Source organism: Thalia democratica, chromosome 4 (assembly GCF_965202585.1).
Source record: "Thalia democratica chromosome 4, ktThaDemo2.hap1.1, whole genome shotgun sequence".
NCBI lineage: Eukaryota > Metazoa > Chordata > Thaliacea > Salpida > Salpidae > Thalia > Thalia democratica.
Genome location: NC_139168.1, coordinates 48,702,200 through 48,717,893, shown reverse-complemented (window position 1 = coordinate 48,717,893; position 15,694 = coordinate 48,702,200). Strand labels below are relative to the sequence as shown.

General features: G+C 23.5%; 1 protein-coding gene across 2 annotated transcripts in view; it reads left to right on the top strand.

The window, feature by feature from the left end:
• The first annotated feature begins 11,639 nt into the window (after positions 1–11,639).
• Positions 11,640–15,694, top strand: part of LOC145833823 (uncharacterized) — a 31,344-nt gene continuing 27,289 nt past the window's right edge. For both annotated transcript variants that reach the window (XM_082941017.1, XM_082941018.1), the window contains exons 1-3: positions 11,640–11,769; positions 12,289–12,431; positions 12,826–12,952. In XM_082941017.1, coding sequence (XP_082797143.1) covers positions 11,700–11,769; positions 12,289–12,431; positions 12,826–12,952 — 340 coding nt within the window. In that variant the 5' untranslated portion in view covers positions 11,640–11,699. The remainder of the gene's footprint in view (positions 11,770–12,288; positions 12,432–12,825; positions 12,953–15,694) is intronic.

The following is a 15,694-nucleotide window of genomic DNA, read 5'->3' as shown; positions in this document are numbered from 1 at the left end:
ATTGTTAGATGCATCTTTTTGTATATTTTTTTGTATATCTTTGTGTTATTTAGTAGTTCTTAACATACATTTATATATTAATTACATATGTAATTTTATAAAAGAAAACTCTTTTTAATATTATAGGAATAAAGTAAATGTTTTTTATTTAGTAAAAATTTTTTATATAAAGTGTTTTGTTTGCTGTTAATAGATGTCATTTTATCAATGAAAAACATTTATATATATATATATTTTTTATGTTTTAATTTTTGTTTTTACAGCCGTATTTTTGCATTGAAAATGTCTAAACAAAGGACGAAAGCTTTGCAACTAAAGTGTTTTGGTTATTGTTTCATTAGACAGCTATTTAAAGGCTATTGTTTAGCTTTTTTGTATTTGAAAATTTAAGTATAATTTTGTCTGAAACAATAGTTAATTGGAGTTGTTTTTGGACCCCGGAGTACGGCTTAACTGTTTTCTGAATTATAAGTTGTTTTCTTATACTTAATTTCCTCAAAGTTAAGTTTGTAGTTTTATACAGACATCAAATAATTTTATTTAAATTTTTCTGTTTTTCTAATATTAAATTATTATTCTCTATTTTTTAATACACTAGAAAAATCTTACATTTTAATACTGTTGATACAGTTTGCAGTAACAGTATGGCTAGACCTCCACATATTAAAAAAAAACTTTGAAAAAAACTTATGAACAAATTATTTTTTCTATAAACGTTAAATATCAATTATTAAAACTGACTTCATGATAAGCGTTATTATCAGATTTTTTGTTTGAGAATTTATTGTCAATTTCATCGAAAAATTCATCCATCTTATATTTGATATTTACGTAAAGTATCTAGAAAGCTCTGTAAATGTAGTTGAAGTAATACTTATTTTATTAGACTTTTGCTTATACGATTTCAAGTACATATTGCTATTACATCAAGTATTATTTAAAAACATTTTTGTACACCTATAAAATGAAAAACTATAAAATTTTAATGAAAAAGGTTAAAAGTCGATACGCAAGTATATTTCCTGTAACTACAGTTATGTTATTTTATGACTGTTTTAAAAAACAGAATTTTTGAAAAATAAAAAACATTTGTCTTAACAATGTTTTTTTAATTTCTTTAATTTTCTATGAAATGCTCTTACAAAGTTTAGAAATATTAATAATTGTAAAATTAATTGTAGACAAAGTGTTTAAAAAAAGTGATGCATTTTTAGAATTTAAGATGTATTTGTTTTAATTACCATGTAAAACCAATTAAACATAGTTTTAATATTAATAGACAACAAAAAAAAGTAATGGAGTATGAAAATGTTTTCTAAAACTAGAATAAAACAACATAAATTATTTTTAATGTACTTTTATAAAACACCTGTAGTTACTTAGCTTTATAACATAAGAATAACTATATTTCTCACCACTAAAAAAAAACAATATTGTGCGTTTTTAAAATAAAGCTACTAATTCTTTTGTATAAATAAAAATTTCTAAAATAAAAACAAAGTATTATAAGAATACATATATGTGCAGTTTCATATAATGCATAATTGTAGAAAGTTTGAAAGTCTTTAAATTTTTATAGAACTAAAACTACAGTAGTATATCAATAAGATACGCACCTTTAACCTTTACAAAATTGCGTACTTTATTTAAAATGCGTACTTTAAAGTTTTGAAACAAATTTTATCCTTACATTCTAAACAATGGGTTGTTTAACATATTATTACTAAGAATATGGTTCGTTCTAACATATTTCTAAGTTAAATAAACTGTTTTTCCTTTAATTGTATCATGTTTGCATTAATCATATTAAGATAGTGTTTTGTTGATTTAACTATACTAATTTGATAAAACATCATGAAATATTTTATCTAAAAAATATTTTGGCTCCACTCATTTTCGAATTTTAGTTGGTATCTTATGCAGGTTCGTATCTATTAAATCATTGTACATAACTTATGTCCCTACTGTAATTAAAAGTTGTTTTATTAAAAGTAGATAAAAAGTTTAATTAATTATTTTAACGGTAAACCTAAACAACTTTTTTATTAAAGACAACTCTAAATTATTTATTTAATTTTTTTATGGATTTCAACTGACTGCTTTACATTTTAATGCTCATCAAAGCATTATAAGTAATTATTACCAGAGTATTTTATATATTGTTACTACATAAACCACACAATGTAAATGGACTTTTAAAACTATTTACATGACTCTGTGTGTATATAAACAACTCACGGACGTGCAAGTTTAACACTAACTTGTTTATTTGAACAAAAAATTTGTTTATGCTAAACTTTCTACTTTCCGTACTTTTTGTTAATCAAACTTTAAAAAATATATTTAGAGCTTTTATAATGGTATTTAATCATTCGATAAACATACATTTAGTATTTTTTAGTAAGCATTATGGGATTATACTAAATAATCAGTTTAAGAACTTTTTAAATTCATACTTGTAATACTTTTAAATACACCAGATGACCATATGAGTTTTAAAAACTTTAACAACATTTAAAACTTGTATTAAGCACTTTTGTTACTTTACAGATAATTTATGTTAACTTAATGACGAACTAATTTTTAAACTTTTAATTTATATAAATTAACATTTAGCCAGGCTTTCGTATAAAAATTATCTTTCAATATCAAACGCGTAAAACTTAGTTTTCTTAAACTTTAATGGTTTTAAAAAAGTAATTCATACTTAAGCAAAATAGTTTAAGTAAGGTCTAAATTCTAAACACTAGGTTAAACGATACTAAACGAAGTTTATGAAAAAACACATTAGAATTAAAAGTTTAAATATAAATAACAATATGTACAGATCAGACAATACTTTAGATAAAACTCAAAAACTGTCATTTATTAGCAAACTAGTTATAAATACGAAAAAGAACTCATAAATAACTTTTCAAGCAATATTCGAAGACTAAACAAGTTGTTTTCTATGAAGAAGCTGGAAATTAACGCTGATAACACTATAGCTAGTTATCACTATAGCTTAAAAAAAAGTATTTTAAAAGCTTAAGTAATAAACCTTATTACTTAATGCAGCTAAAATAAACTTAAACATAAAGTATTTAATCTCTAAATACAAATACTAAGAATTTAGGTACTTTGAATTAACTTTTTATATAAACAAAGATATTTTTTAAACCTGCAAAGATATCGACCAACTTTTGTTTTTGTTTTAAGTATTAAGGAACCTCTTAGTAAATCTGTTTAACTTTTAAAAAATATTTTTTTAACTCTACAATTTTTAGGAACTTAGTTTTTTAATTCATAATACTTTAAATTTAAAACAAGTATCAACAGAGTTTTAATCTGATGCGCTATTAAACTGTAAAAAAATATTTGTAGGTATCTTTAATTTTAATTAAGTAATTTACAAGTTTCAATTTTAAAATACTTGGTAAAAGTTTAAGAATTAAGCATCGATTGTATATATTTTATAAGTGTTTAATATTATTCAAAATAACTGAACAAGTGATTTAATTTTAGCAATATTAATGTTAAACACTGAGTTAGCTAATTCAATTAGGAAATTTAATACTAAAGAAGTATATAAATCTGATGCTGAAACAAATACAATTAACTTAAAAACATCTTATTATAGCTTGTGAAAATATTTTTAAAAAAAATTAAAAAATTAAGCTTTGTTTATAAATTACAGTTATCTTCCTGTTAAGTAAGAACTTTTAAGCAAAAAACTTTCCTTTTAGAATTGAACTTCTTAGGTACGCACTTACTGTTGGTTACACAGTTTTGGGCTGTGTTAAAAGTACGTACTTATAGCGAGTATTACTGTATCTATAGTTTTAAAACACCAATAAGTTTGGTTTTGAAAATTGTAAAAAAACATTTTTTATTTTATTGTGAGCCACGTTTAATTAAAAAAAATGCTATACTTTTATCTATGTAATTGTACTACTTACTTGCTTTAATGCACACCAAACAAATATTTGAATTTTTTTAATTAAAAGCTATTCGTTTTAACTTCTTGTTTTTCAAACTTTTCGTCTTCAGTATTTTTTCTAAATACAGTATTTATCTGCTCTCATAGTTCAAAGCGGTAGTTCTCAAAAATTTTAAAGCTAAGCACTAGACAGTATATGACTAAAAACTAATTGTTTGCACAATATATAATACAATAAAATTATTAAAGGAAATAGCTTGAGATATTATAGTTAATTAGTTATTATAAATTTGCAGTGTACTAAAAGCTCTTACATTTATTGAAAACAGGTTCCAAAATTAACTAATACAGTGTATATATTTTATGACATTAAATTAAACATTTTTTTCAATCAACACTGCAGTAGACTTAAAAACAGTTTTAACTTAATCAAGTATAAATAAAAATATGAGCTGAAGCTTTGTTTGAACAAAGTTAGATTTATGCAGACTTTACTTTGCAACCTTATGCAATCTATCTTAAACCTTGTATAAAAAATTAATCTCAATTAACAAGTCTCATTATAACGAAAACTATAATACATAAATGTTTTAAAATCTTAAGTTATAATAGTTTTTTTTACCCTTTTTTTATAAGTTTATGAAACCGTAGCTTCAAATGCCTAAAGACTTAAATTATTTAAAAAATTTTCAGCTAACACTGTTTTTTATGTATGATTTTATTTGTAAGAATTTTCAGGAAAAAAAAGTTTTATCTAACAAACGAAATATAGAAATAAAAACTATTTTAAGGATCAAACAAGTACCTATTTTGAAAACAGTCTTTTATTTACAACACATTTCTGTGCATGATAATTAATTATATTCACTCTACTATGCGCAAGTGGCTACTGAAAATATATTAAGAAGTAGAATTTAAATTAAGACTGACTACAAAAACAAAGAGGAATGTTTTAATAAATACTTGTAAAATGAAGAAAATCAAAGTTTTTTAAATTGGTTAAATTAAAATTTTAAGATAACCAGATGATTTTTAGAAGTATTTGTAGGTTCGTAAAGTTTTTGAATCTTTCAACCATTCTTTTAAGTTTATTAAAAAGTTGCAAAAATACAAACGTAAAAAAATTTATTTTTATATAAACTTATTTTTAACTAGTTGTATAATGTAAACAACTAATAAAAAACTTAAATCTATTCTCAAAAATATTTTGATTAGTTTTAGTCTGAACTTTTTAACAAAACAAAACATATTACAATTAATAAATCAAATTACATGATTTAGTACAGATGGTTCTTCATAAAAATGTACAAATTCGTTTTTTAAGCTTAGGTTGAAATCTTGTAACATCAGAAATTAAAACAAATATTTCGAGTAAAAATTGAAGTAATAATTTTTTTAATTTTAACTTTAGAAATTATATTTACACAAATTTTTAAAGACTAGAGTTAGGTTTCGAAATACATATAACAGTTATAGAATTTTATAAACGAAGCATATATTTTTATAGTAGTTTAATAGTAAATCAATAAAAAAAATACCTTAAGTTTAAAATGTTTTTTGTAAGTTTTGGTGTTAGACAGTGTTGACAATTAAGAATTTAGATCTAAAAATTGAATAATAAAACGATTCGTTTGGTAAAAATAACTATAAATGTGTTTTTTAAGAAGTAGTTAAGTATAATAAAATCAAAGACATTTTATTTAAAGCTACTACAACAAATTCAGTATTTTAAAATTGAAAAAATTAATAAATTCTAGAAGTATATTAAAAAAAAAAGCTAATTCTAAAACATAAAACTAAATGAGTAATTTATTTTAATGTTTTAGGAGTAACATTACAAAAAAATGTTTTAAATAATTTTCTTTAAAAACTTTTAAGTTTTTCAGCAAATAATTTTCAGTTTTTTTATAGTTTTATTACCGGTTTAAATTTTAATACAACTAAAACAATTTTAGTAATTTACTTTAACTAAGTCTCTAAAATAGGAATAACACTAAGTATTTGATATTTTAGCTTTAAGTCGGTAAAATGATACAATTAAAACAGATAATAACACAATTACAACACTTGTTAGCACAACGACAACTTTGGTCGCCTTAGAAGCCTGAGCTTTATATTTTATATGATAAGTAGAATTCGTGAAAATTACTGGAGAAGTATAAACAGTACTGCCGTTTTTACTATTCGTTGAGCACATTTTTTTCAAAGCTTCTTGAATTTGACTCTGATTCAAATTTTTATTTGAATAAGCACATCTCAAACAACCTGTATCTTCACATTTAAACTTTATAGTTTTCTGAGATATAATCGTGTTATATTGACTTAAAAATTTACAGGTGCATTTTATCGGATTACTTCTTAAGTCTAAAATTAAGTTTGAATCAAAGTATTTACCGCTTAATTCTATGTGTTTTAAGTTTGTGTGAGACAAATTAAGTAGTTTTAAACTCTTTGGAATAGCTTCTAAAGAAAACTTGTGCAGATTATTACCGTGTAAATTAAGAATCTGTAAATTTTTGTAGCGTCGGGCAAAATGGTTGTTTCTGTTTTTGTTTTTTAAAAAACTTTTTATTTTATTATTTGACAAATCTAATTTAATTACGGTTGATGGAAAATCTCCTGCTTTAACTTTGCTAAGATGATTGTTCGACAAATTAATAACCTCTACATTTGTGAAGCGATCAAATCTTGGTACTGATCTTAACAAGTTGTAAGGTGTAGATATAACTCTTAACGCCTTCATTTGCTTTGCTTTGATTGTGTTTAAAGTTCGAAGCTGGCTCTTTGCAACAATTAGTATTTCTAGAAAATTTGCTGATGGTAAAAACGCATCAATTGATAACGATTTTAAATTACTACTGGCCACAATAAATATCTTCAGTTTAAGATAAGGATTTTCTTGACGAAACCGTACACGCTGAAGTTGTGTTTTAAAAAGTTTAATAGTTTTTATATAACTATTTAGTTTTAAGTTTTTTATCAATGGCAACCTTGTTATATTTGAGTTTCTACACATGATTGATTCATCATAACACTGACAGTTATAACTGCTTTTACAGTTGTTAATGTACTTTATTTTACTAGTCAAATTATTAGCGTTCTTTAGGCTTTTCGAACTAACCTTATTGACCATAAAGATTGTAAAAAACAACTTAATTATCATAAGAATGTCCATTTTCATGTATATTATTAAATAGTCTGTTTCATTTTAATAGTTTGAGTATTACCACACGTAAAAATTAAAAACTATTTGTAAATTCCTTAAAACATTTGATTTTAATATCCGAACAAAATGAATTAGTTGGAAAAACAGTTAAAAATTACTTTATTTAGTTAAACTAACGGAATTTTTTTATAACTTCCAATATCTTAACAATTTATTTTAAAAACAATAGATCATTAGTTAATAATAAAATATTATTCAATTAGAATTGTTTTATATTAAATTAGTTACACAGCTCAACTGAGAATGATGTATGTATAAACTTGTGTCAAATAACTTTGAACCAAAGCAAATATATTGTATTTATAAACTAATATTTAGTAATTAACTTCTAATCCTTAAAGTACTTATACTTTAATACTCTGTCTAAGTTTGTTTAAAAATAACAAAGTTGTTAATACAAATAAATAATGTACTTTAAAAATACTTCTTAAATATTTCTACTTAGGTTTATAAAAAAATTAAACAATTTTAAACATGTATTTAATACAAATTTTAAAGTTTTTTAAGACTACTACTGAGTTTTATAACAAGTCTATTTTAATTTAAAAATACTATAATCGTTTTAAAAAAGGCTATTTGAACTTTGATAAACTACACTTAAATATACCTAGAAGACTTTTAAACTATTAAACTTTGTTTTTAAAATTATAAAGTATTCTTAATTTATATAGTATAAAAAACTTAAGTTTATAGGTAAAAAATTACAATCTAAACGAAATATCATATGGCCTATTGTTAGAATATTAAATAAAAAAATATATATTTTTTTCTTTTATATTGTCATGGACAAGACGTTAAACGGTATCTGTGTTGTACGACTTGATAACCGAAAGGTTTTTTCGTGCACCAGGTCGTAGGACCAAAATTTTAAGCCTATTTTTTGGTCATTCAATAAACAATATATTACATATTTTCATTTTTATTATGTAAAAATTTTAGAGCACCAACAAGGTTACACAGGTATAAATTTCTTACAAATTTGTGGTATTATTACAGAATATTTACTATAAGAGCTGCTCGGAATATGTAATTGTCAAATGAAATGTTGACTAGGGAATAAGTATTTGTAGATAAAAAAATTAAGATTAAATTAATATAAAGTGAAACTTGTTCTTCTGGCTTGTTGATACAAGTATTATAACAATGACAAAGCTTTTGCTATTTTCAAATCAGTTCTCTAATAATAAAATACCAACAAAGCTTTTTAGACAAACTAAGCGAATTAGTTAAAGAAGTTTACTGTGGGACAATTGATGGGCTATATTGAAAACTAAGCAGCTAAAAATGTTAAAAAATAAATAAAAAATAAGGTATTTTCTAATCATATTTGAAGCAATGTTTATAACGCGACGGTAGCATACTTATTTTTTTAGTTTATTTTTACTTCCAAGCATTTCCCTTCTATTTGTCTAGGATTTCTAATATAAATGTATTTTACACCTTACGTTTAAATAAATATAAAAAGTTTAACAAGATACAAACAATAAGTGTAATAATAGAGCACAACTACTTAAAATAAGAAAAGGAAAAAATATTTAATACGACACTTGACCATGTTTTACTCGGACACGTTCAAAACCCACCCGCGATCAAAATCCACCCGTGTTCAAAATCCACTCGATCAAAATCCACCCAATCAAATTCGAGAACTGCTTACCGAACGAGGGTAAGGGTTAGGGGTAAGAGTGATAATGAAAAATAAATAAAAAATGAAAATTCAAAAAATATATAAAATAAACTAATAATTAAAGAAAACGTAAAAAAAAAATGGGTGGAATTTGAACGCGGCTGGATTTTGATAGTATACGGTTTTACTACTATAAAATAAAATTAACTTTTTACACTTCATTTTAGGGCAGCTAAAACTAAGGAAGCTTTCCGAGAATTTTATAGTAGATGAAAATGTTCATATAATTTAAAAGCAGTAATGAATGCTGAAATACATCAGAAAATAATGAGTATTTTATAAACAGCGCAAGTTATGCGAATAAGTATGATACCTTAAAGTTTGAAATTATTCATAAGAATGTAAATAAATTTTGTTTTGTATTTAAAGAAGCCGAAATTATCCACTTAAGTAAACAAGAACTCGTTAAACAAAAATAAAATCATTATATAACAGCTTTGTTTCACTAAAGTATTGAAAAAATATGTTCGATCTATTTGAAATTGTTGTAAAATTATAATTGTGTTTATTATTCTTATTCTTTGTCTTTTAGTTAGTATTATCTGTAATTGCAACTTTGGTTTAAATATCATTTACTATTTTCATATTTATTAAAATGTATAGTATTAGTTATCTTGTTGCTAATAATAAATCCCTCATGAAATGTAGGGAAATGTGTTGGATACAAAAACAACAAAAAAAAATCCGTTTGTATCTTGTGAGTATGAACTTTTAGAAGAATCAAATTTTTGTATTCTCTTAGAAAGTGTATATCGTTTAATTTTTTACTTTTGTTGGTTTAGACTTAATCGTTTTCCTCGTATACTGATTGGTTGTTGAAATAAACATGTACTTAATTTAATTTTTTAGATGCAGCTATAATTAACTAGGTTTTGAAACAGAAGTTGACAGCCTTTTATAAGTAAGGAACAAAATTTACTAGAAAGTCTTTCGCGTCCACAGTTGCAAGAATTTTTTTTCAGGATATTGTTATTTAGAAAAATTAAACAAAAAGAAAAACACAATAAAAGCTAAATTTCAATAGGACAGCTCTTAAATAAACACTACTGTTTACTAAAAAACTCTTTTCAGAAATATTTGTTTAATTTAATAATCTTAATTCAATTGTTTTACTTAAATTTGTTTAGTACTCTCGGCAAAAGGATTCTACTTGACGGGCCCATTAGCTGTAGTTTACCGACTCCTGTTTTTGACCACATAGATTTTTGGTTTTAATAAATCAGTAGTCTAAAAATTAGTATTAAACTTTAAACGTATCTAATGAATCAAATTATAAGCTATGTTAGATGCTTGTAAAATATATTTATGTTTCAAACACCACTTGCATATTTTTTATGCACATTTTTTATGGCTTTTAAAGTTTAAATTAAATTTGTTTTCAAATAGTTCTTATTCAGTGCAATCAATCTTAAATCATCATTAAACTAATTGGTTTGAAAAATGATAAACGATAATTATTATTAATTTATTTATCTTCAGATAGTATTACTTTGTTCAAAATACATGAAAAAAGTTATGTTTAGAAATAGTTATTATCAGGTTAATAAAGAAAAAATAGAGTAAGTTGGTAAAACAAAAAGTATGTTGTTTTTAAAATTTAGAAACGTGGTTTGTAATCAAAAATAAAACATTACTAAATTCTGACTAATAAATATTCCAAAGTAAAAACTAAAAACTAAAAGTGTTTTGAAACTTATATATACCACTTGGTTTCTTAATTAAACACAAACTGTCTTAAAGCTTTGAATACAAGCAAAAACCTACTAAGTACAATTAATTCTGTGAATGACTTTAAGTTTTATTCTCATACATGAAGCAAAACAAAATTAAAACGCTTAAAACAGTAATTGAAAGCTAATTAAAACTTCTTTCTCTTGTTTACCCTTGCTTGTTGAACTTATCTATTTTTGCTTATTATATTTTAGCATTTTGCAATAAAGTATGTGAGTAAAAAGTTCAACGATAAAAAAAGTTGTTAAGTAAAAGTTTGTATTAAACTTTTAAAAAAATAGTTTTTAAACTTCAATGAATTTCTACCGTAATAAAAAACTACATACACTTTCTTAAAAGGTAACCGAAAAGGCAAACAAGTAAATATATACGTTTTTATAGTTTAAGATTTAAAATATAAACAAATACAGTTTTACGAACGTCTTCAAAAAGACAGCTAAACCTAAAGCTAGAATGCAATGGATATAAAACTGTTATATAATATTTACAGGTATTATAACGTAATACTTGTACTAAAATTTAAGTTCAGTGTGCTAGTTAGCTAGCTAGCTTGTAAAAACGCTCAAAAATAAATCAGTTATATTTAATTATAGAAATATAGTTTGCTTTTTATAGTTAATCAAAAAAAAAATCGGTACAGTAATTAAATTATCATTTGGTGAATGTAAAAGAGTATCAAAAATACACGTTTGTTAAAAAAACATCAAAGATAAATACAAACTTGTTCAAAAATCAGTGAAGGTTTATTTTTAATTTTCGTTAACACCAAACAACAAAGAAACTATTGTGTTTCGAAAGTTTTAAGTCAAGAAAATGAATCAAATTTATTTTTATATTTAGAATTTAATGAAATTTTATTATTTTAAGAATATTTATTTTATTCCTTTATTTTAGAATGATTGTAGTTATACTTTGTTAAACATAAAACTATTGAAGAAAAACAACTATAAACTTAAATTTATTTATGCAACATCAAATTTTGCCATATACTCTTTGCAAAATATGATAAAAGACATATTCGTTAATAAATGCTTTAAGCATGTGTTTAATGCCACAGGGCATTAAACAACTCACAGTCTAAAGTTGTTACTTTATAATAAAATGGGAAATACGGTAGTAAGTTATAATCATATTTTATGGACTACAAATTAACACAAACTGTGTTACTTCTGGTTCTTACTATTTGTATATATGACTTTACGAGAGGTTAATACAATAGTTATTTTTTTAGCTAATTTTTTTTTAGGAACAGAGTATTGTTGTTTGAAAAATATTAATGTTTTTTTTTAATAACAAGTGTAGACCGACAATTTCAAGTTTCAGTTTAAATGAGTATTTACTTAACAAAATTAATAAACTGTTTTTTAATTTCATCTAAATTTTCAAATAATGAATTAGATAAACAATAGTTAAAGTAAAATATATTCAATCCAAGTGTAGTAAATATTTTAATTGTGCAATGAATTTGTATTTATTAGAAAAATATTATAACTAGCTAAACTAGTAAAAAAAACCATCTACTCTTTTAAACCTTTTATGTCAGGTTTTATATTAGCTTTAAACGTTTTTAGTTTTTTTAAAGATCTTTTCAGAAATTTTCTATGTCTAACACACTAAAAGTTTTACTAAAAGACTAGATTAATACTTAAAAAATTTTAAAATCGTTTTGAATTTAAATCTTTTTCAAACTTATTTAATTGTAATAACTTATCGTCTAAACATTAGGAAACATAATCAATTTCAAGGCAGAAGTAACATCACAGACAACTGGAAGGGTTAAATATAATGTTATTCACACAAAAGACCCCCCACCTAATGTTAAATACATATTAGAATACTGCTTCAAAAACTCCACGAGCTGCAAAAAAGTGCTTTATTTTTTTCTAAAACGTTCTTTTTAGTAAATAGAATACGAAAGTATAAATATATGTACACATTTAACAACAATATGGTAGTGAGTTTAAGTACATTGACAAACTTTTAGATTCTAAACAATTAAGTAAAGTTAATTTTGAAGTGTGTTTTAATCAACTTATTTATTTATTTTCTATTTACTTATATAAAAATAGACTTTTAAGCTGTATATATTTTCTTGATAACTTGTAAAATTTGAATGTTTAACAGTTTCTTAAAGAATTTATTCAAAATTTTGCAATTTTTGAGATTCTTCAGCTAGCTCTTTTTAAAGTGCTCTTTTTTCATCTACCAAAATAATACTTCTCTTAAAATTATTAAGTTTGTATCATAAAACTATTTTTAAAGCAATACTTGCAAGGGAAGCAAACATCTTTCTTCAAGTTTGTTGGAGGAATTGTATTTCATACAACTTATAAGTTTCGTGTCAGCAGCAATTCGTATCCTTCAACACAATGGTTAACTGTTGCAGCAGGTGAATGTACAAACAATATTTACGTGTTTCTTAATCATCTTGGTAAATTTAATGAATGTTTTTGTTAAAAACTGTAATTGACAAAAATATTGTCAAGCTTCAACACTCTCGTACTTTTAAAAATGAATTCAAAAATACTATAATATTCTTTTTAGCAGAACCGTATAAAAATTTAGTACAGTAATACATTAACTGTACTTTTATCTGTAAATTTTATTGAAATTGGTTTTATCCGCCTTTTTATCGTTAAAAGTTTAAAATTTTATTGCATAAGTATTTTTGAACGAATAATAAAATACTTTTGATAAATATAACAAAGTTAAAAAGTATTTAAATGTATGCAGTAGAATAGAATGTAAATAAGATATTTTACTGTAGATAACAGTTTTTTTTAACCTCAACAAATATAGTTTTAGATACTGGTACAGTAGTCTTCCTCTTAAATCGTATTTTTTAATTTTCAAATCTCAATTTTCATTGAATAAAAACTTTTTTTTAAACGTTGAGTTCAAACTGTAAACATATTTTTAAAACTTTGCATACTTAAAAAACTAAATTAGTAAGGAAACCAATTAAAAAACTATTTTTCACTTTAGTTTTCCCATATTCAACAAAATTAAATAAATATTTAAAAAACCGTATATAAATACTATTAGAAAAGCTTTATATTTCTTAAAAACTATGAAAATAATGAATAGCGCAGTTTACATTAAAAATGCTAATGACTAAAACTTTTTTTTACCGAAGTTTTAAACTTTGTTTTAAAGAAGTTTGCCATGAAAAGTTAAATCTATACAATTTTACATTACAATTTACTATTATCTTTAGAAATAACTAACTTAACCTAAAATTAAAATTGCAATTTTTCTTGTTCTAAAAAATAAATATTACATATTTAATGTAGTCTAAAAGTAGCCAATAATGAAAAGTTCTTTAATTAGTTACTCAAACAATCATATGCTAAACTAAAATTTTAGAAAAACAATTAATCTTACTAAGTTATATTAAACATTTAAACACTCACTTGAATAGTTCTACAACCAAACAGCTTGCTTCAATTAAAAATTATTTAATCAATGTTAACTTTTAATTTTAGGATATTATAATCAGTTCATAATACTAGTAAGTTTTACTACATTTAAATTAAAATTTTTATAAAAACTTAGACCAGAACTTTTTGAGTACGAACTTTTTGTTAAGTGTGCACTTTTAGGCTAAGTTAAAAGTGCGTACTCAACAGGAGCTACCGTATTTAGTTATTTTTTTAAAGTAAAAAACTGTAAAATTATCAAAATTAAACTGATTTTGTAATCGATAGTTGTACTAATATTACAGAAATTTTCTGTACTTTAGTTTTGTTAACTTTAATATGTTTAAAGTGTTGTGCTTAAAGTCATTTTTTAATATTTATAAACAGCATTTAATAACTAAATTTAACTACCAATAGTCGTTAAACTCTTAGGTGTCTTTTCTTAACACAATTTGAATCTTTAAAAAAAAACTTAAACCAAACTTCAGTTTAAAATGAAAACAAAACTTTAGTGATTTTGTTATTATTATTATCTATGATAAGTTAAACTTATGTTTCAAGAAGAGATAAAATTTTACTATATATATATATATGCCTTACAGATCTTTTAAGTTAAGCTCTAAAAGTTGTCTTTGGTCTAAATCAGGGGTCAGCAACATTTTATAAGTTGCGGGCTGCATTGTATAGAAAAAAGTCTTAGGGATTTGCTGTTATTTGTAATAATTAGTATAAATAAATAAAGTTGTGAAAATTTATTTTTTACTGACAACCGGGTTTCGGTGACACAAAATTGCAACCTCTTCAAGTTAAACAAAATACTGATCTGTACATAATAATGTTGCTTATCTATAATGTTATTTAAAAACTCAGCCATGCATGAAAATCTAAACAAAAAACTAAAATGTTACATATTCGAAAATTCAAGCTTATCAGTTTATAGTTAGATAAAATTAGTACTAATTTTAAAAAGAATTGTATTAAGTTAATATAATTAGTCAAAAGAAAATTAACTGGATTAAGAGATTTTTTTTTAATTTAAAGATATTTATAGCTTGAAATTTATCTAAATGGAATTAAAAACTATCTAGAATTGGAATTTTTAGCCAAGCATCAACAAAACATTAACAAAACTTAAAGTCACTGAAAAATTTTAAAAAATCTAATTTTGTGTAAGTTAATGTAAGAGTTGAAATTTAAAAGGATTTAAGGAATATCTAAAAAAATTATCTAAGATGAATTGAGAACTATCTAAAAAAAATTTAATTTAAACCAAATATCAACAAAACTCCATGAAAAAGTCGAAATCCTATTTTGTACTAGTATTATAATCTATTTAAGTTTTGTCTGTTTTCCAGTTTAATAATAATTTTTTTTGTGTCTGCATGAGTTCATTAATTCCGTTCTTTTGTTGATGTAATTTGTTACAACCTGCATGTTATTGCTCCTGGTTTAGTTTTTTTTCCGTATGTAGTATTTTCCAACTTAATTTGTAGTTTTTTTTTTCATTTTTTAGTTTATGTACTATTTTTGAAAGTTCGGTTGATTGCTTGTAGTGGAGGTAGTTTTTGTCGTTTGGTTTGCAATACGTTTTTTAGCTGATTGGCGCTTATTCCAATGTATATTTTTGATGAATTGTCTGTTTTTATTGTTGCCTGGTAAATTACATTTTCTGCTCTACATTCTCCTCCTTCCAGGGGGCATGTTTGTTTCTT